Here is a 24,631-nt window from a genome sequence, read left to right as displayed (position 1 = left end):
TTAAGTACGGTGTCACGATGCAGAGAGCAAAGTGCTGGAACAAGAGGAAACAAACGCTTGTGTCTTAGACTCAACCTGGGGGGAGACAAGTAGATGCGGAAAAGCAGGCGGTGTCCGAGGCGCAGCACACGGCGCCGAGAACTTTCACGACCTTGCTCATAATGCACCACTATTACCATTATTTAGCCGTGCTCCGATTTCATTAAAATAACAATAAGTGGTGCCCCCCAAATAAAGCCATCAATCAAGAAAATGAGCCCTGTGGCGTCTCATTAGGAGGGAGCCGGCAAGGCGTGCGACTTTGACCAGAAGATTCAGGGAGGCTCCTTTTTGATTCGTGTCTGAGATGAAATAACTCGAACAGGAGACCATGTGAGAAAAGTTCTGTTTTCTCAGACCGGTGCACAAGATGCCAGAGGGTCCAGGGAACTCACAGATGGTGGAGACACGAATTATTTCAAGCCGATATCAAAACTGGCATTTTAATTAGGCTAGCTGGCCCGGCGAAGAAGACGATACAAGACCTTCTATTAAAAACAGATAAATAAAATCAATCTCTTCAGCTGCCTTTTATTCCATAAACACCCCCACGCAGACTGGGTGACCAGCTGTCCCGGCGCGCCCAGGGCCCGCATCCCTCGTGCGGAACACTCAAGTCCCATATTCCGGAAACACCTGCCCCAAGGCCCAGGGACACCAAGGGGGCTGCTCATCATCCCCCAGGGTGTCCCCCTGCCATGACCCCCTACGTCTTGCCACATTCAGGACCCCGCGGACTCTGGCTTTCCCGTTAGAGGACTGCAAGCCCTTTCTGGAACAGGCATCCCCTGTGACAGCGCGGGCTGGAGACTCTGCTTCTCGGGGGCACTGCTTGCCCGGGCCCAGGGGCTGCTGCTCCCCTGCTGGAACCTCCGCGATCGCCAAGTGCGAGGTGGCCCAATGCAGCCGGGTTCCCTGTAAATCCCGCTGGCACTTCGAGCTGCGGTTCCAGCCACGATATGAGCCGTTCAGGGGCCGCTCCATCTTGGGAACCAGCTGACCCCGCTCCCGGAGCACCCACCCCGGGGAGCCATCCTCCTCCTCCGACTGCAGGTGCACAGCAAGTGGGAAACCCCGTCTCTGTGTGTTTATCTCTGGAGCAGGAGCACGGAGAGTCCAGGAGAGTCCCTGACGGGCTCATTAGCCACCGGGCAGGGGCGGCGAGCAGCAAGCCTCATTGTTTTTGTATTTTCCTTCTGCACCCCAACTTCCACTCTCACTCGCCTTCGTGGCAGACGCGCTAACTTCGAAGAGCTGACGCTGGGAACGCACCCGGCCCTACGGGGGTGGGAAGGTGAATACGAGCAGCCCCGGTGTGAGAACGTGGACGCCTGCACCTCGGCCTCCAGGGAGCCTGCGGCCCGCAGGTGCTGGAGCCAGAGCCCAGCGCGCGACTCATCCCACCCGTGAACCCCGGGCCAGCGGCCGGCTCATCGTGGGCCCTCCTGGAGCGGGAGGCGAAGACAATATAAAACTAGGACTGGGTGATGGGCACCGAGGTGGGCACTTGATGGGATGAGCACTGGGTGTTATTCTATATGTTGGTAAATTGAACATCAATAAAAAATAAATTTATAAAAAAGAAAAAAACCCCCCAAAAATAGGACAAGATGCAGCCGGTTTCCTAGTTAAGAAAACCTGGACTTTCAAACACAACGTGAAGAAAGGTACACGGGGACAAACTGTTCCAGGACAAAAATGACTATTTGCATCCTGCCCGGATGCACTTGGCACATAACGGACACGTGCCCCAGGTGGCCGGGCTCCCCCTAACAGATAAGGCCCAGCCTTCGCGCGAGGGAGGCAGAGAGCGAGCTAGCCGTGAAGCCGGCGACGGAGCAGTGTGGACGTGGACGCCCCGCACGGTGTCTCCGAACCAAACACGAGAACTTCGCAGAAGGGCCCCGAAGCCCCGGCTTCTCTCTCCTCGCCCCCTTCCCGAGCCCCAGCAAGGGCCACCTGCCTCTCCCTCGCTGCGCAGGACGCAGAGGAGCGGCAGCCGCCGGGCTGAGTATCTCCGGGCCGCCCTCCGCTCCCTCCGGCCCTGCCTCTGAGCGCCCCTTCGCAGCACACGGTTGATGCAGAGAATTCATCACCGGATGTGACAGCCCAGGCGAGCCTGGCACTAAGAAACTCTCATTTGCAGCCCAGAAATCCGCGGAGGTGCCACAAACTGGCTGATGTCAGCACCAAGTGGAGCTCGATCTGCATATGGGCCAGATGCCATTTCCAGAGATGCCTTGGGTGTGGGTGTGGGGAGGCGCGGGGGGAAGGAAGGAACACCGAGCACCCCGACGTGCCCCCTCGGCCTCTTAGGCACGTGCACACACACGCACACACACGACACGTGCCTGCACGGGCCCACGCGGCCGCTCCCTATCAGCGGAGTCATTGGCTCACCCCTGGGGCCACATCCAGATCTTCCTCGCTTCCATGAGGACAGAGCTTGGGGTTCCTGCCGTGCGTGCACGTTTCCCAAGATCACACAGGCAGCGCTTCCCAAAAGCTGCTCGTGGGCAAAGTGGCGCCGTGGACAGGCCCCTCAGGGACACAATGTTCAAAGCCTCCCCAGAAGCTGCCCCGCGGTGCACGGGCTCCCCGGCCCCGACAACCCGCACACAGCAGCCTCCCCAGCTGCCACCGGAGCGCTCGTTCCAGGGTTTATGTCCCATCTCCCCACTTCACCTTCAGTGGCTTCCCCTTGGCCTCAGGGTGAGGCTCAGCGTCCTCATTGGGCCCCCGACGTCCCTGATCTGGCTCAGTCCCCCACTCCACGCTTGTGTTTAATACTCCAGCCACCGCAGGCGACGCCCAAAGTCACGGGTGGAGCAGTCATTTCAGGCCTGCTCCTTGCTCCTGAACACTTCCCTCGTCCCATTACCTGCCACACACACCTTGGCTCTTTTCAAGATTGAGGTGACGTGTCTCACGTCCCTATCTGCCCCCCAGCAAGGTCTGTTCCTCCTGCAGGTGCGGCCCCCCTCAGCTCCCACTCCCCTAGCCCCCACACCCCGCCGCACTCTCCCCCCACCCCTGTGTTCTCCGTATGCACCTGTGCTCCCGCCCACACTGCACCCCCTCCCCATGTTCTCCGTATGCACCTGTGCTCCTGCCCCCATCGCCCCCCCGTGTTCTCCGTATGCATCTGTGCTCCCGCCCACACTGCACCCCCTCCCCATGTTCTCCATATGCACCTGTGCTCCTGCCCCCATCGCACCCCCCTCCCCGTGTTCTCCGTATGCACCTGTGCTCCCGCCCCCATTGCACCCCCTCCCCATGTTCTCCGTATGCACCTGTGCTCCCGCCCACACTGCACCCCCCTCCCCGTGTTCTCCGTATGCACCTGTGCTCCCGCCCCCATTGTACCCCCTCCCCATGTTCTCCGTATGCACCTGTGCTCCCACCCCCACTGCACCCCCTCCCCGTGTTCTCCGTATTGCATTTGTTCTATGTCTCACCTACCAGACCACAACAGCAGGAACTTCTCTTTGTTTCCAAAGTGCCTACCACAGTGCCCGTCGCAGCACAGGTTCTAATAAATATCTCTTGGAGGGACACACAGAGAAGGAAACAAACATTTAGTGGCGCTACAACATTCCTTCCCCATTGTGGGTGTGGAGAGATTCATGGTATTGGACCCGTGACCTTCACAGACCAGGCAGAGGACACGTAAAAAGCTGTGTACCCTAGAAAATATTCAAAGGCTAAAGCCGAGGCAATGCCAAGTTTCAGAGTAACTTCTACCTCCAGGAAGTGAACTTGTCTAAATGGGCATCAAGGAGACCTGGTGCTTCCTAAGCAAGGAACAATGATTCCTATTTACACTGCTCTGTTATGCTTCTTTCAAAAACAGTTGAGGAAGCACTGGATCCTCCCTGTTGCAGCTCCTCCGCTTCACACACCACCTCAATAAGGAGTGTCCTCCCTAGGGCATGGGGAGAAAGCAGGTACTGTACCCTGAATCTGGAACAGTCTTCTGGTCACTTCCTCAGTGGGAATCACAAAAATGTAAGGACCAGAGGTTTCCCCACCGTTACTTCCTCCAAAGCTGAGACCCACATGCACACACAGCTCCTACACCTTGGGATCTGGGATTGGAGTTGCCTAATAACATAGGACACCCCCCAAATTTTAGGTAAACAACAAATAACTTTTTAGTGTAAGTCTGTTGCATGCGATATCTCCATGTGCAGCTCTATTGGGAATAACATGCACACTCAACCCAAAAATATTTTATTCTGGCTTATTCTGGTACCATAGGTAACTCAGAATCAATTTTGCTGCTTGTCTTGCTTTGACCTTTTGCACCTGAATCTTCATACAGGTGTGTCTTTGCTGTGGCCACACCATCTCTACCAAGTCCATGCCTGCTTCTGCTTTATGTCTTGCTACTTCTTTTTTTTTTTTTTTTAAATTTTTTATTTTTAATTTATTTATGATAGTCACACAGAGAGAGAGAGGCAGAGACACAGGCAGAGGGAGAAGCAGGCTCCATGCACCCGAAGCCCGATGTGGGATTCGATCCCGGGTCTCCAGGATCGCGCCCTGGGCCAAAGGCAGGCGCCAAACCGCTGCGCCACCCAGGGATCCCTGTCTTGCTACTTCTTACAGTTCATCTGAGACTGAGATGGTGACTTGCCCTTGCACTTTGGTCCTGCTCTGGAACCTCAGCTCGCCAACTACTACCTGCCATCACATTTCCCCTAAGCCCTTCCTCTGCTTGGATTATCCTGCGCTGCTGGCTCCAGAATCCCTGTTTCCATGGTCCCCTGACTCTGTGGGTACCCTCCCTGACTGCCCACCTGCCACTAGGTCAGTCCCTGGTGACCTTACAACCAAGTCCCAGTATCACATCCCTTTCTAGGCTGGCTCCACCACAGCCTCCTGAGTCCTGAGATTTTGCTCTGAAGGTCCACATGTGAAGAAAAATCAGCAGTGAAGCAGCCACTCCTGTAGAGAATGGATACCCCGGCTAACCAAGACTTCAGCAGTTTAAGCTGCTGCCAAGAAATAATAGACTACCTATTTGCAAAGTAAGATTCCTTTTGACTCTATAGCAAAGTCCAGCAAGAGGCTCCGTGCCTTTGCCTCTTCCTCTCCTCTGGTCTCTAGAACTCCATGTCATTGTCCATGGCCTGGCCTGAGAGTTACCTCCTTCCTTCTTCAAGACATACCACCATCTACTTGCCTATGTACCAGGACCCCTGACTTTTTGACCTTTCATGTTAACACTTTGCCATGTGTGGCTTTTATTTATTTATTCAAATATCTATGTGAGCACCAGGTCTCACTCACTGTCATCACTTAGTTCTGAATTCTAAAAATAAGCACCCAGTGTCTACCTTGTACTATGTACTACAGTGGTAGTTACAATATATAAATTTTTAAATCTGACATCTACTCTCTCCTGGAACTTCCTGCCTTGTGGGAAATAGACATTTGACAAATCATCAAAAGGACAAATGTAGATTCTATAGATGGTAGTAAGTGCCATGAGAGTATAAAAGGGACCTCATTGTGGTTGGGCTTCGGGAAAGTCAACCTAGAGGTGACCGAAAATAGACAAGTCAACAGTGGGGCAAAGAGCAATCTGGGCAGAAGGCGAATCCTTTCCTAAGGTTCCAAGGACCTCGAAGAGGGCCAGAAGCAATGGAATGAGGAGAGAGTGAGGGTAGCAAGAAGGGGCTGGAGGGTTGCAGGGCTCGATCATGGTTTCAGGACTCATGAAGGGTTTTCATTTTTCCTCTCAACGAGATGATGAATCATTCAGCCACAGGTCATCAGAGGAGAAGGATCATGTCTCATAGAGAGCTTCTCAGGTACTTGAGGCCTTCTGGAGGCTGGTGGCCACCCTAACTGTGCTGTTGTATAGGGATTGTGGTGCTAATTCTCTTACTTCGGTTGATGAGTACATAATGGTACATAAACCCAGTGGGAGCTCCTATTCTTACTTCTCAGGTGAGGAATCTAGGACTCAGAAACTAGAAATTTCCAGACTCAGTCTCTGCTATATGCCACTACTTTTGGACATTTCAAGTTCCAAAAGGTCAGGCCGTGTGACTGGGTGGGCACCACAGGCAGAGCATGGCTCAGGGCTGAAGGCAGGGGACTCACGGCTGCACTTGACCTTCAGGGAATCTTTGTGCTGTTAAGATGCTAGAACTTATGAACCACAAGACAGGTCTCCAAGACCTCTTTTAGGGGATTCTAGTATCTCCCACTGCTAGCTGCAATCCACCTCCCCAAACTTGGTTCTGGACAAGACAAACTCTCCTCCCCCGGGGTTATACCTCTGAGACACCACCACGTGGGTGCCATCTTGCTAATACTAAGTTATCTTAACTGGAAATGGGGCGTCCAGCTTTAAAACCTGTAAGGTAAAGTTGGTATTCATCTACTTGGTACGAACATGAACTCTCTAGGACCCGTCGTTGTCTCCAGCCTTATCCGGTATGTGCTCTAGCTGCTGTCCAAGTGGTGACGGTCAAAACCCAACCACAAGAATATCAACTGCCACACTGAGATGGTGCACCACACAACTAAAGTACACATGTCGGTCAACTCTGAGATCGAGATCTGTTTCGGCACCTTCTTAGCTTCATCCTTTTCTAATTCATCTGTTATGAAGGCCCAGGGTTAATACTGCCACGTAAGGCTCTTCAGACACACAGGATGGTTTGGTAGAACCTTTCATGGCTCGCACAGGATATGAAGTCACGTGCATTTCCAGGCTCATGGCTGGGCTGCTCCCTATTTCTGCCACAAGTACAAATTGGACAGTTACACATAATGTTTCTGGGTCCCAAAGACTTATAGAGTCCTTAGGTTAAATGTGCATTAAGGAAGTTAAACTTAAAGAATTTGTTTTATTTCATTCACAGAGTCAAAGAAAAATAAGCTCCGCCTGATTTAGCTAAATGGAGGTGCCTTAGTGCAGAAAAGTATTTATACTTTTATAAATCTGAATAAACATCCTCTATGCTCACACCTGCATAAACCAAAACACATACACACTTGCACACATCCATACACAGTGTTCATAAATGGGCAGAATTTGTACTTATTTCATCATATTTACAGAGAACTAATACAGGTTTAGAAAATACAGCACCTAAAAAATGCACATACAACCATGCACACACACACACACACACATACACACCACAGATGCTGCTTAAAAGGGAAAAGAATAGCTGTACGAGACAACAGAAAATCATATTTACTCATATGCCTAAAGTCTAGATAATTCAAGCAAAGCTATTTTTTTTTAAACTCTCAGTATACATTATCCGATTGGCTGATTCTACACGGCCCCAAATTCTTCATTTTATTTTTATAACCTCTGATTTTGCTTTGGCTTTTTTGAAAGGCTATTATTTACTCAGGGCACACACTGAGATTGTATACACACCTTAACGATGAACGAGAGCTATACACAGAACACACACACACACACACACACACACGCACGCGCAGATGAAACACATGGTGAACCTTGAGGCTATTTGCCATCACACAGGAAGCTAAAGCCCCTTACACTTTTCTGACCATCCAAGAGACAGCAATTACCCCAGATTATCAGACCAACAATGACATGCCGCGTACAGAGAGACACTGAGCCAACTCTACATCCCAAAGACTGGCATATTCAAGTACACTTAGGACATTAATAGCAATTTACGTGCCATCACTGAGACAAAGCCACAAAGGCTCCGCTGGCAGCCTCTTATTTTGAAGCCTATTATTTGTGGGAGTTACAGGCTATAATCACAACAGAAACTTTTAAAACCCTTATCTTCCGTGACGCACCAAATCTATTTCAGAGTCATAATTGCTATGTCACCAGAGAGTTTGCTGCTTAATGCACTCAAATGCCATTTAGTGTTTGCAGGGTCATTACAGCTAACAGAAGGGTGGGGAGGGGGGAGATGTGGCGGGAAGCTGTGGGGGGAATGCAGACGGAGAATGTGGAGGGGAATGTGCTAGAATGGGGCACTAATTTATTTAGGGGAGGATATTGTTGTTTGGAGAATTTCATTTACTGACAAAATGAGAGCAAGAGCTTGCAAACTGTGGGCCTGAGAATTCAGAATTCATGTGCCACCATCCCAGAGCCGTTTAGTGGATACTGGGGAATGGCCTCTTTTATTCTGGGATTCTCAGCCAGGTGTGAGAGTGGGTTGATTTTCTAAAATTTTAATCTGTTTTCCTCTTACATTGCCCCAGAAACCTCTGCAGTGGGAATCTTCCGTTGGTGCTGAGGGCTCGGGAGTCTGACCTGGCTCTTCTGCACATGTCCTGCTCTGGAAGGAGAAGGCACAGGGAAGCAGTGCCCAGGAGGTGTCAAAATTCAGCAGCCCCGAAGAATGAGCTCCCTCGCAGGTGGCCAAAGAAGATACCAGGAGACTGATAGAGCAGCCAAACTGCCAGAAAACACCACATCATTCAGAAGACCAGTTTGTCAACCGAAGGTCCTAAGAAAGCTTGTTAATGTACGCAGCTTGCTTTCTTCGTCCTGGCTATAAACTCGCCAAGTTCTTACTTGGCAACTCCTAATGCTTCCGATCATACCAGGCGCAGGGTAAGTTGTCAAGGAAGTTTTTGACTGATTGATATATCCCTAGGTTTTCAAAGAAAACTCTTAGCTTCTATTTTATAGACCTGAGTTTTCTCATAGACGAGAAATACAGAAAATGTTAAGTGAATTCTGATTAGAGGGTTATTTTTGTTTGTTTGTTTTTTTAAATCAACACCAGTATCACTTAGAGATCTGCCTTTCGTTTTCCTAGGATAAAAAAAAAATCTGAAGAGCTTTCCACAGAAACAGAATAAGCCCTGGGGCCTTATTCCATAAGAGCCTTCTTCCACTGAGGAATGAGAGTTTTCTCAATTGTCTACATGCTGACGAAGTGCAGGATGGAATAATAACTTTATTGTATAAAAGTTCTTAGAAATCAATAGCAAACATATGAAAAACATTCAATCTCACTAGTAATCGAAGAGATACAAATTAAAATAGAAATGAGAGGCCATTTTATAGCTGGATAACTGCCAAAGATTAAAAAAAAAAAACCTGCTAAGATACTATTCCCAAGAGTGAGGAAATGGGAATGATCATGAACTGCTGGTGGGAATCATGGGTTCATACAAGTTCCCAGAAGACAAGTTTGCCAGATATCGCAAAAGCCTTAGTCTAGTTCCTATCCTTTGATCTGGCAATTCCATTTCTAGGAATTTATTCAAGGAATTAACAGAAAGTATATACTGAGTTTTCTGAACTATGATGTTTACCACACTGTTTTTAGTAATAGTAAAAAAACAACAACAACAACAAAAAAAAAAACATGGGACCCTGGGTGGCTCGTGGTTGAGCACCTGCCTTCGGCCCAGGGTGTGATCCTGGAGTCCTGGGATCGAGTCCCACATTGGGCTCCCTGCATGGAGCTTACTTCTCCCTCTTCCTGGGTCTCTACCTCTCTGTGTGTGTGTCTCTCATGAATAAATAAAATTAAAAAAAAACAACAACAAGAAAACAGCTTAAGTATTCCACTGTAGAGACTGATTAATTATGGACTTTCCCTATACCATGCTTCTGCAGTTATTAAAGTTATGTTTGAGAAGAATGTTTAATGATCTGAAAAATATTTGTAATATATTTTTAGTAAAATGAGTAGGTGATGAGATGATACGTTCGATATGATCATAGCTCTTCAACATCCACACAAAACACACTTACACACAGAATGCTAGAAGGCTGGAAGAGCAAAAAAGTTAGCAGTAACTTCCTTCTGTACGATTTTCCTGCATTCTCCAAATTTTCTATGTTAAATGTTAATTTGTAATCGGAAAATACAAAGTAAATGTAGAATTTAGACAAAGCATATGCGGGAAAATCCACATCTGATTTAGGTCTTTGTCTCATACATTTGAAAGGTTTTGGTCAACCTCCAGCACTCACTGGAAAGCCAACCAGGGCAATCACTGGTCTGAGGTCTTAGACAAAGGCAATTGGGACTCTTGCCTAGAGAAAAGAGAGTTAGCAAATGATTTCAAAACTCTCTTCAAAACACAACTACCTGCGAAGAATGTTAATCAGTTGTTTTTCCCTTGCCGCAAAAAATAAGGTCAAAGAAGGCGAAACATAGCAATCAACTTCGATGAGATGCAGAGGAGCTTGGGAATCTCCTTTTTATTTTCCTTGCCCTAATGCTCAATGCAGTAACTGGGTCATAACAGAGCCTGCCAACTGAATGAGTGAATGAACTCTGGATCAAGGTCAAGGCCATAGAGACAACATCTGCTCCAGAGGGAAGTATGGGAAAACAGGGAAGGGCAGCAGATCTCCGGTCATTGAGTATCTACCCATAAAAGTCTTAGGGTGTGAGTTGGTGAAGACCGTAGGGTACAAGGGATAGAGGAGTTGGAGGTAAAGATGCATACCAGGCTGTGTTAAATGGAAAGAAAAAGAAGGAGAAGAAATCCATTCTTTTGTGGGAGAGACTTTCCAGACAACAGAAACACCAAAATGCATATGTGTGCAGGGGATCCAGACGGGCAGGAAATCCAACCACAAGTCTACTTGCTGGTTTAAAAAGAAGTAAGCAAAAAGTAAGAGGAACGAAAAGAAAAGAGAAAGCTCTTGACTACAGGTTCAAGCAGACTCAATGCAAAAAAGCATGTATTAAGCACCTACTATGTACCAGGCTTGGACTGAAGGCTAGGATACAAAGTGAGGGTTCTTCTGTTTAAAAAACCAGGACGCCTGGAGAAAAATTAGAGGAAAACAACCAGAAAATGACTCCCATTCCAACCCAGCATGCTAAGTACTAGGTAGGTGCTCTGTCTGCAGGGACTAGGAAGGACATCTAGAAGGTAATCCTGTGCTAGCTAAATCTTACAAATCGAGTGGGATTATGAGATGCGTGCCCACTGACATTGGTTCTGGGCCACGGATTCTACTGCTTGAGAATTTTAATCACCAGGAATTGCCTCTAGGAAAGGCCAAGCTCAGGAGGACAAGAGGCAGAGAGAACTGACATTTATGGCACCAGACGCTTCCAGAACCCATGGTCTAGCTGGGAAGCACCAGCCCAGGTACTTGGTGATCTTCAACAGCAAAAATCATCACACAAGACAAGGAATGCCAATGGATATCTTCAGGTCTGTTTTGCTCACCTTTAATTTTGTTGTTTTGTTCTGATGCCTGCTTTTACCCATCTCCAAAGGTTTTTGGTTGACATTTTTTAAAATGTCTTAATTGTTTTAATAAACACAAATTAAATAAGATAATGCACATAAAGTGCCTAGCACATAGAAGTCAGTGTTAGTTATTAATACAATTATTAAATGTCATTTTAGCATGTTAATTTTCTATCCTTACTGTGTTTTAATTGTTCTTTAATTTACTGCTTTATACCACTTCCTTATTTTATTACTACTTGATCTGTTTTATAATCTTTGTAAGTATGTTCTTAGCTGATGTTATTTATTTTAACCACTCATCCTAGCTTATTTTATGCTTTTAGTGTTCTCTTTAGTAATTGTCTGTCCTAATTGCTTTTAACCTTCACTTTGCTGCTTTACATTTCCTCATCCTCCTGTCATTCTTATTCTCCCATCATTCCCTTGTGATTCATTAGTATACTCTTTCTTCCTGATTCCATTTCTCTTCTTTCCCATTTCTCTTCTTTCTCTGCTCTCTTTATCTAAATGTTTATTATGGAAGTACAGTTGACATATTTCCTAGCTCTTTTAAATTTAACACGTGTCACTCTTCTTCTAAATTTAATTGTTAAAATTTTATCCATATCATATCATCCTTGCATTTTGTTAATTTAGTCTTTTATTTTTTAAAGATTTTATTTACATATTTGAGAGAGAGAGAGAGAGAGAGAGAGAGAAAGAGGGAGAGCTCACAAGCTGAAGAGAGAGGTAAAGAATCTGAAGTAGACTCTGCATTGAGTGCAGAGCCTGACATGGGCTCGATCCCATGATGGTGAGATCACGACCTGAGTCGAAACCAAGAGGTGGCAGTTTAACCGACTGGGTCATCCTGGTGCCCCAATATATTTAGTCTTGTAATGGATTAAAAATGCTGTTCAGTGTTCAACAAAGAGGAGGGACTGTCTCGGTAGAAGTCCTGGCCAGCAAAGTGAGGTGGTCCCTTCTTACCCTGACTGTTGGTCCTAGAGAAACAGTTACTTCTGTGGTGGATACCCTGGTTTCTTCAATGCTGACCTTCCCCCAAAACCATTAATTTACCATAGATAAGCTATTAACAGACAAAATTTTCTCTTCCTCCATTTTACTGTCCCCAAATTAAAAAAAAAATTTCTCTTGGGATCCCTGGGTGGCACAGCGGTTTGGCGCCTGCCTTTGGCCCAGGGCGCGATCCTGGAGACCCGGGATCGAATCCCACATCGGGCTTCCGGTGCATGGAGCCTGCTTCTCCTTCTGCCTGTGTCTCTGCCTCTCTCTCTCTCTCTCTCTCTCTCTCTCTCTCTCTCTCTCTCTGTGACTATCATAAATAAATAAAAATTAAAAAAAAATATTATAAAAAAATTTCTCTTGATTTCATACTTAGATCCCTTAGTCTTGCCATGTATTTTAATGAACCCCCAAATTTCTCCATGAGGAGACGCTGCTCTCTCTCATATGATCCCTGGGTTCTTGGCTAGGTTGGTTAACCAAACGAGACACAAGAGCGATGTAATGTAGGCTATCTCCAGGGAAGGGCTTTCTATATACCTTTTAGATTTAATTTTAAGAAGCAAACCCATTGGTCTTAAGCATTCTATAGGCCACCCAAAAGGACACATAACATAATAGTCTAAGTGAATACCCACAGTTCTTTTCTCTTATCAGCCAGGCTCTAAGAGATTTATTATCAGGAAACACAACAGATTATCTTAGGGTAAGGGTTCTTAACCAATTCCCTTTACTTAACATAAGAACTAGAGGTTCAAGGCTCCCTCTGGACAAAGGGAAAGAGTAGAGGCTTTGGAGTCAGGCTTGGTGGGGTCCACGTCCTGGCTCTCTCCCTTTCTGGCTATTTGATCCTGAGGAAACTACTTAATATTTGAGTCTGTTTTCTCATCCACAAAATGGAGAAGAGCGTGTTAAGAAAAACACTGGACTATATTAGGACACACACTAAATGTTACGAGTTATGGTTCTTTTTTTTTTTTTTTTTTTTTTTAATTTTTATTTATTTATGATAGCCACAGAGAGAGAGAGAGAGAGAGGCAGAGACACAGGCAGAGGGAGAAGCAGGCTCCACGCACCAGGAGCCCGACGTGGGATTCGATCCCGGGTCTCCAGGATCACGCCCTGGGCCAAAGGCAGGCGCCAAACCGCTGCGCCACCCAGGGATCCCGACGAGTTATGGTTCTTAATGTGGATACTGGGATACTGAGCTTAGGTTTGTCTCAGAATTTACGGATGGAGTTGGGCTGTGCCTTTGCTCTCCTGCCCCTTGAAAAGTGCACAGAGTGTTCAGTAGCGACACCACGTCCCTCTATGACTCCCAGATCTGGTGGGAGAGGGGCCCGGCCCTCCTCCCCTCAAAACCTCACCCTCTTTGATCATCCCCTTAGTCTCGGGATTGGCTGAAGATGTGCTTGCACACTCCCTTGACAGATTACTTCTCTAAGGAGGAACAAAGTACCATTTTGGACAGGTTGTGTGGCTTTGAAAAATAAGAAGTTTGTATAATTTGGGGGAGAAGCTTCTGAACTGGACTTTCAGCTAAAGGGAACTAGAGAAGAAAAGGGTGAGGAAGACAAGATGAAAGAGGGGAGGGATGCCTGGATGGCTCAGCGGTTAAGCATCTGCCTTCGGCTCAGGGTGTGATCCTGCAGTCCTGGGGTCAAGTCCCACATCGGGCTCCTGCATGGAGCCTGCTTCTCCCTCTGCCTGTGTCTCTGCCTCTCTCTCTCTGTCTCTGTCTCTCATGAATAAATAAAATCTTTAAAAAATAGAAAGAGGGGAGATATAGTATCTTCTAAGTGAGGAAATCCACTCTAATTTTCATATATCATCAGTGTTTATTTTTATGTATTTCAAAAGTTTTTATTATGCCAAAGGGAACACAGGTCCCTTTAAAAGCAGTTATATCAATTCAGAACCAAAGGCAAGTGTACAATAAAGCATCTAATCCGATATGCAATAGACTTGTTAGCAGAGTCTGGCTCTCAGATCGAGCGAGGGGGTGAGTGGCGGCGGGGAGTGGGAGGCAAGGAGGACATCTGACTGCCTGTGAAAGGACAGATTACTCAGGACAACTCTGTCCTTCCTTTTGCTTCATTTTTGTTTTTGTAAACTATGAGAAAGGGGTAGATACAAGAAAGTAAAGGATAGTAAACTTTTCACAAGTGCATTACCTTTATCAAAACTCAAGAGAACGTACCCTTCATCATCTACGCTTAATTGTGCATAATTTTACTTCGGAAGAGAAAGAAAATTGTAAACGAATACTGAACTCCAGTTAATGATACCAGAGCAATGTTTATTTAGGTGAACCTGTCCTGCTGTTGATTTACTTTTACAACTTACTCTGAAATGCATCAGAAAAGTAAGCTGGGTTGGTGATGGACAGAAGGACGCAGATATGGACATAGATATATGATGAAGCCGGCAGAGTGAAATATGGATGCCAGAACATGCAGGTGGTAGGTACAGTGGTTTCACTGCGAAAATCTTCCAACTCTTCTGCATGCTTGAAAAACTTTAAAATAAAACATCAAAAAACATTTTAAAGGTGGTATCCTTCCAGCAAGAGAAAACAACATAATTCCTTCTCTTGGGTAAGTCCTAAGCAGCATTCAGATGTGCTTCTTGCTAGAGCAGAGCTTCTCAAACGGAATGTGCTCAGAAATCACCAGGGGATGTGGTTAAAAGCACAGAATCTGATTTAACAGTCTCGATGGGGCTCACAAGTTCCCAGGAGATGCCGATGATGCTCATCTGCAGGCCACGCTTTGAATAGGCCAGCAGGTCAGGGTGGGTAAGGGCCAGCCAAGCAGTGGCTGCCAGCAAAGGCTCTGGGCACCTGGGAAATCTGAAACAGAGACGGGACCTCCTCTGAGCTCCAAAGAGTTTTTAGGTGTAAAGAAAGGGTTCAAGATGAGTTCAAAGACATGTCCTGCTTAGGCTTGAAAACTATTAGGTTAGATGAATGAATGGCTGACAGTTGACAATTCCTGCAAATAGAACCACAATATATGTAGCATTTATATATTTATGTTTTAAACCTTCCTCTGCATTATTTCATGGTTTAAAGCATAGGAATATGCTAATCTCAGTTAACTTCTTGTGCGTGGTGAATTTTTAATAGAGTTTTATTTGCATTAGGAAAGGCTGATTTAGGCAGAAAGCATGTCTTTCTGCGGTCTGTGTCAGGAAGTCTGCTCTGTTTTCACAGCATGGTCACAGCTGCCAACACGATCGTCCCACCTTTGGTGGCCACTACGTGACTGGCAGGGCATCTAGAACTGTGCTGGGCAAATGGCAGCCACTCGCCATGTGTGGCTATTTAAATTTCAATTAAGTCAAATTAGATACAATTAAAAATTTGTTTTTTCAGTCACACTAGTCACACTGTAAGTGCTCAACAGCCACGTGTGGCTAATGGTTAACTTACTGGACGGCACTGAAATAGAACATTTCCATCAGTATGAAAAGTTCTTTTCGGATAGCATGCTTCTAAAAGGAAAGACTAGTTTTTGGCACTGTCACTTGCAAATTCTGTAAAAGAATGGCAAATGTCAATCCATGTTTACAAGCCACTCACATTTTTGGTTGCTAGGAATATGATTATATACATAAATTCCTCTCACAATGGCCATTCCCAAAATCCTTTAAAATACTATTATATTGGCTACATTGGGTGGTATAGACCTTCTGTTTCAGAGATGCAGGGGTGGAATGAGATAACTCCCAGCACCATGTCTTATTGACATTTGTATGGCCCATGATGGAGATTGGAAGGTTCTCTATAAACGTTTGTTTAATAAAGCATTTACTCATTTATTTACTCATCTGGTCAGTTGTTCCAGACTCAAATTGGTCCTGCCTTTTGCCTTATTTCTCCATCAAACTGGAGTATATAAACACTTAGTGTTTAGAGTTATGGAAAAGAATTTCCTCAAACTCAAACACAGGCAGAGGTAAGTAGCGGGTTTTTTTTTTTTTTTTTAGTACCAAATTTTAAAAGAACAATTGGATTTCTGAGACAGAGGTCTAACATTTTATCTGAAAACAAGCTAAGAGCATGGAACTCCTTCCCAGAAGGCAAGAAGCCATCAGCAGAAATCGATGCCAACGTTTCCCACAATTAAATTCAGACGATTTAATTAGTTTAATATTTACTGAGGTCTAGAGGGGCTGGGCCACTTTCAGGAGCCACTACAAAAACAAACTGCCCTTTTGAGGTTGTGAAATTTTTCTTTGTAGAGCAGAAGGCGGGACCTACCTCGGATCCTAGCCCGAGGACAGCACGGCTGCAGGGCCAGATCTCGGCCCACCTGGGCAGGCTGCTATAAAATACCAATTCCAGTGGGAACGGCATGGCGCACGTTGTCATCTCATAGGTGGGGCTCTTTTTCAAAAAGACAAATTTCTCTTTAGTTTATTGCTTTGAACTATTTCCCTTCCTGCTGTATTTTCCTAGAAATGGGAAAACATCGTGTTTTAATATTTTTTTTTATTTTTATTTATTTATTTATTTATGATAGTCACAGAGAGAGAGAGAGGCAGAGACATAGGCAGAGGGAGAAGCAGGCTCCATGCACCGGGAGCCCGACGTGGGATTCGATCCCGGGTCTCCAGGATCGCGCCCTGGGCCAAAGGCAGGCGCCAAACCGCTGCACCACCCAGGGATCCCACATCGTGTTTTATAAGCAGAATAGGACACTGGACGAGGCCATAGACATCTAGCTCTATTGTCATGCCCAGAGTTCAGGAAACTAAGTCCTATTAAGGAGAAGTGATTTGTCCACGGTCACATAGGCAAAAAGTGGCAGGAACGGAATGGGTGTCCATGTGTACGTGCACATTGTGAATGTGATTGTGTCCGGAGTGATCGTATTACTAGGTTTGGGATCAACAAAATCCTTTGCGATTGCTTCTACACAGGGATAAGGAGTCTCCCCAAAAGGATATGTTCTCTTGCCAGGTCCCGGTAGGGCTCTTTGTGGGGGTGGGAGGAGATTTCTCAAACTACCTCTGGTTGGTCTTGAAGTCCTCTCTTCTGCTGTGTAAGTCACTTCCAGTTTCCCTCCTAAACTTGAGTTCATTGGTTCCTTTGTTTGAGTCTTCCAAGGACAGGAAACCTGATCCCAAAGTGCTGAATGAGATTGGAAGCTAAAACAGGTGCTGACTGGCATCAGGATTTTACATTATCTCCGGTACTGCCTTTCCCTAACCTGACCTGGACATAACAGGACGTCGCCTCCTTTCCCAAGGTCAGAAATACTATGGATGACTTATTACTGAATGGAGGGATGGACAGGTGAATGGATGAACACATGAACACATGAACGCATGCGTGTATCAAGATGCCATTGGATGATTTGGTCTTATTTGTTTTCTGTACCTTGAAGGGCTTTCACGTGGCCGCTGGGAGAAGAACAATGGATTACATACGAAATTATAATATTGAGATTTTTTTTTTTTTTTGCTTCTCCAACTATTGTGGGCTCAAATGAAATGCTTTTCTGTTCTCAAATGCTGAGCTGATATGGTATTAAGGTTTAAAAGCCTCATCAAATAAGAAGCTAAAGGGGCTTCCTCTGTTTCCTTTTGACTCTGCCATAAAGTTAAGCCGGGCTGGAAGCTTCTGGAAGGCAGGAGTCCATCTATGCCATTCCTGCTGCCTTCAAACCCTCCAGAGGTTGGTTCACCATGTTCAGATCTGTCGATTCTCATCACTCGCTCCATCCCTTCACCCTGGGGCTCTTCACAAGTCCCCAGCCACAGCATTGGGAGGCACTCGAAGGCAGCTAACAGGGGAGCCTGGATATATTTTAATACCTTAAAATCTCAAATTCCACTCGGCAAAATAGAAGAATTAAAACTTCATATAATTAAGATGAGTTTTAAAAGATTTGCATATGAATTTTAATTATCACTCCCGCTTCCCAGCCTTCCAATTCCACATGTGGCAACATCTTATTAATATATACTTTAAGTGGAAGGAGGTCTCTCAGAAGTAGTTAAGGAAAAATTAAAATGATGGCACGTGGCCAAGTATTACCAAGTAACCCTTCTGATATCCAAGCATCTGCACTGTGTTCACGTCAATAGGATGCTATTTTTGCCTTAATGATTTATATTTCTTTCCCAATAAATGTCCTTTTCTTCTCTTTGCTTAATAGGATAGAAAAGCAAACCAAAACAAAAATATGTATGCTATGGTTTACAAAGATAAAAGTTCCAACTCTATTTTTCCACTCCTATAATTATCACTAAGCAAAACTGATGAGATGCTTCTGTCATAAACTGACGTTAATGGCACTTTGCCTTTTTGGAGAGAACACTAACACTTTATTTCCATCCTCACTACAACTCTTGAATAAGAAACATCTTGCAGGGGTTTCTATTTATGCTTAAGGTTGGCTGGAGTGGACTCAATCCCTTAACTCACACTTGAAAATAATTAAAAATAAAGTGTTTTGCTCCTGAAGAGTAATGTTTTCTGCTACCACATATCTCCAAGAATTCAAAGGGAAATGTTTGTGTAATGGCAGCTCTTCCTCCTTCCCATTTAGGACCTCAGGATACAATTGGAAGGGGAAGCAATGGGTTAGACTAGAAGGAATGCCAGAGACTAAGTCTCCCCATAGAGTTCTCCAGGGAGCGCAGTCTACCACTGAGTCTGGCATCCCTGGGGCTGACAGCGAGGACCAAAGATCTTACTTGTAGAACTCTAGATCTCTACTCTAGAACTATCCAGCTGAGAGGGAACTTAGAGCTTGCTTCTCTAGTAATTTTATAGATGAAGCAAAAATACAGAGATGACTCGACTTATCAAAAGAAAAGGCACAGGAAGGACTTAAGTTTCCTGATTGCTAGTTGCCTCAATCTCCCACAAATCTATGCTGGGGGATTTCAGTCCCATATCTGGTGGAGACAATGTTATGTTCCTACATGGATGGTATCCCACAAACAGGTATTGACACAAGGATTCTTAGGACAGGAGGAGTTCTGCAGAATTCAAAGGGATCATCCTCTTGGTAAAAATCAGCTCTATATAGCTTCATGTTTCTAATGCTGATTTGACCTGGATTCTCAGAGAGTCTGCACTGGCCAAAAAGCTTAGAAAACTTTTGTAGAAAGGAAGACCTGGGGCCCCTGGATGGGGTCAGTTGAGCATCTGACTCTTGATCATCAGGTCATGATCTCCGGGTCATGGGATCGAGCCCCATGTTGGGCTCCTTGCTCGGTGGGGAGTCTGCTTGGGATTCTCTCTCCCTCCTTCTCTACCTCTCCCCTCATGCTCTCTCCCTTTCTCTCAAATAAAAATAAATAAATAAATAAATAAATAAATAAATAAATAAATAAAATATTTTAAAAATATGTAAATAGAAAGACTTAAGAAACTTTTTGAACTGGAAACACAGTATATTTGTGGTCTAGTAAAGCATTTAAAATAAAAATCAGGGATGCCTGGGTGGCTCTGCGGTTGGGCGCCTGCCTTCTGTTCAGGTCGTGATTCCCTGATCCCGGATTGAGTTCCACATCGGGCTCCCTATGAGGAAACTGCTTTTCCCTCTGCCTGTGTCTCTGCCTCTCTCTCTCATTCTGTGTCTCTCATGAATAAATAAATAAATCTTTAAGAAAAATAAAAATCATTTGCAGATACTTTGCCGTTACATAAATGCGGCTATTGGTTACTAAATAAACACCCTTTCTAAATTCAGTGGTGACTTGTCTTCTCCTAGATTTATTCATCTGTCAACAAGTTCTGAGCAACTAATACAGGCATTTAGGAAATATTTAGGAAATATACAAGAGTGGAAGACACGAAGACCAATGAAGTCTGTTCACATATCTATAATGCAAGGGAAGCGTATGTGTGATAAAGCAGAGAGAAGCAGGGAAGAAGCGCCTAGGAGGACAACCTGGGGAAGCAAGGAGGAGCTGGCTGTATGATTTTGAGATGAGGGAAGCATGGGGAAGGTGGCACGGGAACGAAGGACAGATGGCAGCCACGCGCAAATGTAAGGGGGGACGTGCACTACCAGGTAAGGATGAACTGACTGTGCTGCCCAGCATCCAGATTTTACCTGGGTGTCAGGAGGGTGAGGTGGAAGGGCAGGTGGATCGGGACCAGAGTGTGGGAGACGCCTGAGTGTCAGACTCAGGGTTTGAGCTTACTTAGGTGGGCAACAGACAGGTGCTGCTGATTTCTGGGAAAGGCACGGCCAAATTCAGAGAGTGTGTGCAGGAGAAAGGAGATGCTGAAGTCAGTAACAGTGATGAGGAAATGAGCACAATGGCCAAGCCGATGGACTATTCTAGAGCCAGGACAGTGGCAGTGAGAAAGGACTGAGGAGAACGAATGCGATAGCTGAGTGATGGAAGTCCGTCTGATTGACAGGGAAGTGAAATAATCTCCCTCCATTACTCAGAGCTACTCTAACCTGGTAAGTACTGCCCGTTGTCACCTGAGAGCACAAAGGACTTAGGGATGTATAATTTAATGCTCGCTGCAGCTCAGGAAGGGGGTGTTTAAGACTTGCACAACTCTACATCCTTGTCGAAAGCCTATCTTTCCATCAGAAGGGAAAAAAGTGACAACCGTGTCCTAACCAATCCTCACTAGCAACTACCTACTGTGAAAACCGCTCACACAAGAGAAAAAAAGGTCAAATTAGAAAGTTATCGCTTATAACATTTCACACTGCATTCATGTGGAAACATTTCTGCTTTGCCAAGCCCTTTCCTACTTATTTTCTCATTTTCCCTAAAGCAGCGCAGGAGGTATTAAGGGTGGGAATTACTGGTCCCGTTTTATGGAAGAGAGGTACAAGGCCTGCCTACGGACACACAAGAGTGACCAGGACCAGTCTCCCAGCTCTTCCCGACCGTCCACACCATCACCACATGGGCTCAGTGAAAGAGGCAAGTGGTCTGAACTTTAGGGGATTTAAAATAGACACTCGTTGGATAAGACATGGGTGCTAAGAAACCCAGCCAGGGGAGCAGATATAGGCTGCCCAGAAAATGTCCTCCACCAAATGAAACACAATCCAGAGTCCAGCTGGGAATTCCATTGCTGCCTTGGGTTTAGGAATTGTTTATTTTTATTTCTTGGCTCGAGCCTTTCATTCCTGCCCTTGTCTCTTCTTGTCTCCCTCCTTCCCTCTCTCCTTCCTCTCCTGGCAGCCAGAGCCCAACTCCGCACATTCACACGCGTCTGCGTCGAACACCGCTGTCTAAAAACACGGCTTGCCCTAACAAGCTTCGTCTCCTGCAGGTGGCACATTTTAAAAATTTAAAATGGGTACCCCAAGGAATGTATCCTATCACGATCAACCTTTGAATCATTTACCCTGCTTATTAAAGATTCAGAAATAAAATAAACACAGTTTACAGGGAAAAAAAATTAATGCACCACGAGCGACTCTTTCGAGTGGCATTTTCAAGCCCAGTTTCTGTGGTAAGCTTATGTAATCAGACATAATTGTCTGCACATTGCACATGTTTGGTTACACTCTTTCAGAAATGATTCCCAGCCCACCAGAGAGCGTCACAGGGGTCAGTGTCGACCCCCCAGAGTCTGAGTGCCACCCTCTCCTGCACTACCCGGTTAGGAAGAAGGATGTCACACAGCAGAACCGTGAGCCCATTTCCTACCCACTCACACAGACTTTCTGCAGCTCATATGTTCATCCCCATGCTCTGGTACTTTCCTCCTTTTCTTCTCTTCCACTTATACAGAGCAAAGCTTTTTCTGGAAAAAAGTCTTTGGAGATAGAAGACATCTCAAATAGGCTCAGAGAACGCGTAAACGTGTATGTGCTTGAACCCCATCCCCCAACACACACACACAGCTGAGCACAGACCAACTTCATGTCTGGAGTCTGTTTTGGGGAGGATAACTTCTCTGCCACAGTACCTTGTGTTTTTCTAAGCAGGCTTTCAGCGCATCAGCCATTAACATGGTAACAATAATTAGGATAACCACAAGGAGAGAAGACTGCCTCTGCTCTGGAAATCCTTGCTGGAAAAGTGACATGACTGCCCAGGGTTACATTCAACGGGGTTGGCTTTGACCTCCTCCATCTCCTGCCAGAAAGGGGCTTAAGGAATATCATACAAATCCAGAGGAGAGTCTGCCTAAAGAAGGCAGAAAATAAAGGTTTCCTAGTTGGCAGGGGCCTTAAAAAGTCACCAAGACACTGACGACCTGGTACTTGACTCTCTTCTCCGACCCCCGACATCCTGACTGAGTAGCCAGCTGCACCCTATTTGAACGCTCTGATGGTGGGGAGTTCTTGACTTCCGGAGGCAGCCAGTCCCTTCTCCGGACAAGTCTGACCAGGAGAAAGGCCCACTCAAGCTCGAAGTGAGGCGTGTTTCTCTGAATCTTCTACTCAGTACCGCTACCCTTGCCCTGTTTAGATCACTCGTGATGAAGCCAATCTCTTTCACAAATACCCCTCTTTCAAAACTACTCTAGACCACTCACATTTTCTCTTTCGTGGGCTAAGAACTGCTCATTCTTTCAGTCACTCCTTGTGATGAACCAACCAACTGGGTCGGTATTGGGTTGATTCCTTCAGTCTCGCCTTAGCCATGTCTGATTTGACCAATGCAGGGTCCAGGGGACCGGCACCTCCCGCACTGCAGACACGGCACCTCAGTTAGTAAAGACTCGGATGACGCTAGCGCATCGTGCCTACCTTTCCTTCCGTCCATCCCCAATTCATTTGAATCATCACAACAGAAACAAACGACAACAAAAATCATCACCATCAATCAGCCATAGTTTTCTTTTCGAGTTCTTAGCCCGTGGTTCTACGGGAGCCCCCCGCAACCTCTAAAAGCCCAGGAAATGACCCCTGATCTACACAACAGCCTCCTTTTCCAGGCTGCCTCTCGTCCTAGCATGCTGTCACCGCTGCTGAGATAGCGGACGATTGATCTGAGAAATCAAGTTGGATTGCTGTCCCAAATCCACATTCGGTTCTCCTTGTGTCTGTCTGATTGATTTCACTCTGTGCGACACAGCTTGTCGCTATGAATTTTCATGCTAGTCAGAAGCCACCAGCGCGCCCAAGAACCAGGGGAAGATGGTCCCGCGCCCCTCCCCACCCCTCCCCACATCCCCAGCCTCTGTGTTTCATTTCCTTCTTGTTTTCGTCCTTAGACAGACTGGACAAAGGTTCTTTTGCAGACCACAGACCTGCATGCGAGGGGTTTTGGCTACCGGTTTTCCCGCCCGGGTCCCCGGGGCCCCAGCTCGTGGTGACATTTCCTACCACTGTTGTGCTAGGTGTCACCTGTTTAGCGGCTCCTCTCAGCTGAAGGCGAGTGGCCGCAGGTGCCATGCGGACACTGATTGCGTGTGACAGCCCTAGACGCCAGCTGCCTGCATGAAGCCTGCCCGGTCGCCACTTTTCGTGTGGGGAGGACGCTGCCGATGGCGTGGCCGATGGCGTGGCCGATACAGAGACGAGAAACTAGGGGACCGTAAAGCTAAGATAGGTCCTACTAAGTGGCATTCCGAGCCCTATGGCTTTGAAATAATTGGTTAGGATAGAATAAACACAAAGGGTGGGGGAGCCTTGTTTTCTTACACTGATGCCCTGCGGACTGTACATCTGACTGGCTGCGAGTCCGTCACTGTATCCTCCTGTCTGGCTGATAACATGGCGAAGGGTATCCACCTAAACAGATGAACAACAGAGAGGAAATTAGTCAGGGGGATGCAGGAAAAGGGAGGCAGAGCATCACAACGCGGCCTACAGTGCGGGCGGGCCAAACGTCCACAGTCCTCGCGGAGGCATCCTTCCTGGGAGGGCTCCGCTCGGAGGAGGCCGGCCTCTCTCTACCTGCCAAATCCGTTTTCCTTTCTGAGTTCAGTCAGCAAGACGGTAAAATGGTCAAAGAAACCTGGGATTCCCACCACTGAATCTAACTCCCAGTGCTGCAGGAGACGGCGGGGCGGGGTGGCAGGGGCGGTGAGAGAGGGCAGGGAGAAGGAGGTGCCCCTGGCGTACAGGTCCCCCGACATAGCTTCTCCTTCGCTGCTACCCTGCTCTGCCCAGAGGGGGCTCGGCAGCCACCTCCCCGAGAGCGGTGTGGACTAACACCGTCCTCTCCGGGTCTGTGGTGAGGGCCAGCTGTACGGCCGCTCCGCTGGCCTGACCACGGCTCCCCACACTCGTCCCTAGGCAGTGGTTCTGGAATCACTGGCCAGCTGGTCGCCTCCTGTGCCACATGCAGGGTGGGAGAGCGGGCTACCGTGGCTGAGAGGCTCCCCTAGCCATCCTGCCCCCAGCAGTCCACTCCCCCCTCTCACGGCAGGCTCTGTGCCGAGGCAGGAGGACGGCCTCACGAGGTGCAGTGAAGGCAGGCCGTTCGC

At 46.6% G+C, this 24,631-nt stretch overlaps 1 protein-coding gene across 3 annotated transcripts in view; it reads right to left on the bottom strand.

The window, feature by feature from the left end:
- PBX1 (PBX homeobox 1) overlaps positions 1-24,631 on the bottom strand; it is a 292,213-nt gene that overhangs the window by 7,517 nt on the left and 260,065 nt on the right. For all 3 annotated transcript variants that reach the window (XM_055333977.1, XM_055333979.1, XM_055333978.1), the window contains one exon: positions 23,844-23,933. In XM_055333977.1, coding sequence (XP_055189952.1) covers positions 23,844-23,933 — 90 coding nt within the window. The remainder of the gene's footprint in view (positions 1-23,843; positions 23,934-24,631) is intronic.

This window comes from Nyctereutes procyonoides, unplaced genomic scaffold (genome assembly GCF_905146905.1).
Source record: "Nyctereutes procyonoides isolate TBG_1078 unplaced genomic scaffold, NYPRO_anot_genome, whole genome shotgun sequence".
NCBI classification, from domain to species: domain Eukaryota; kingdom Metazoa; phylum Chordata; class Mammalia; order Carnivora; family Canidae; genus Nyctereutes; species Nyctereutes procyonoides.
This window is presented reverse-complemented; position numbering and strand designations above follow the sequence as displayed.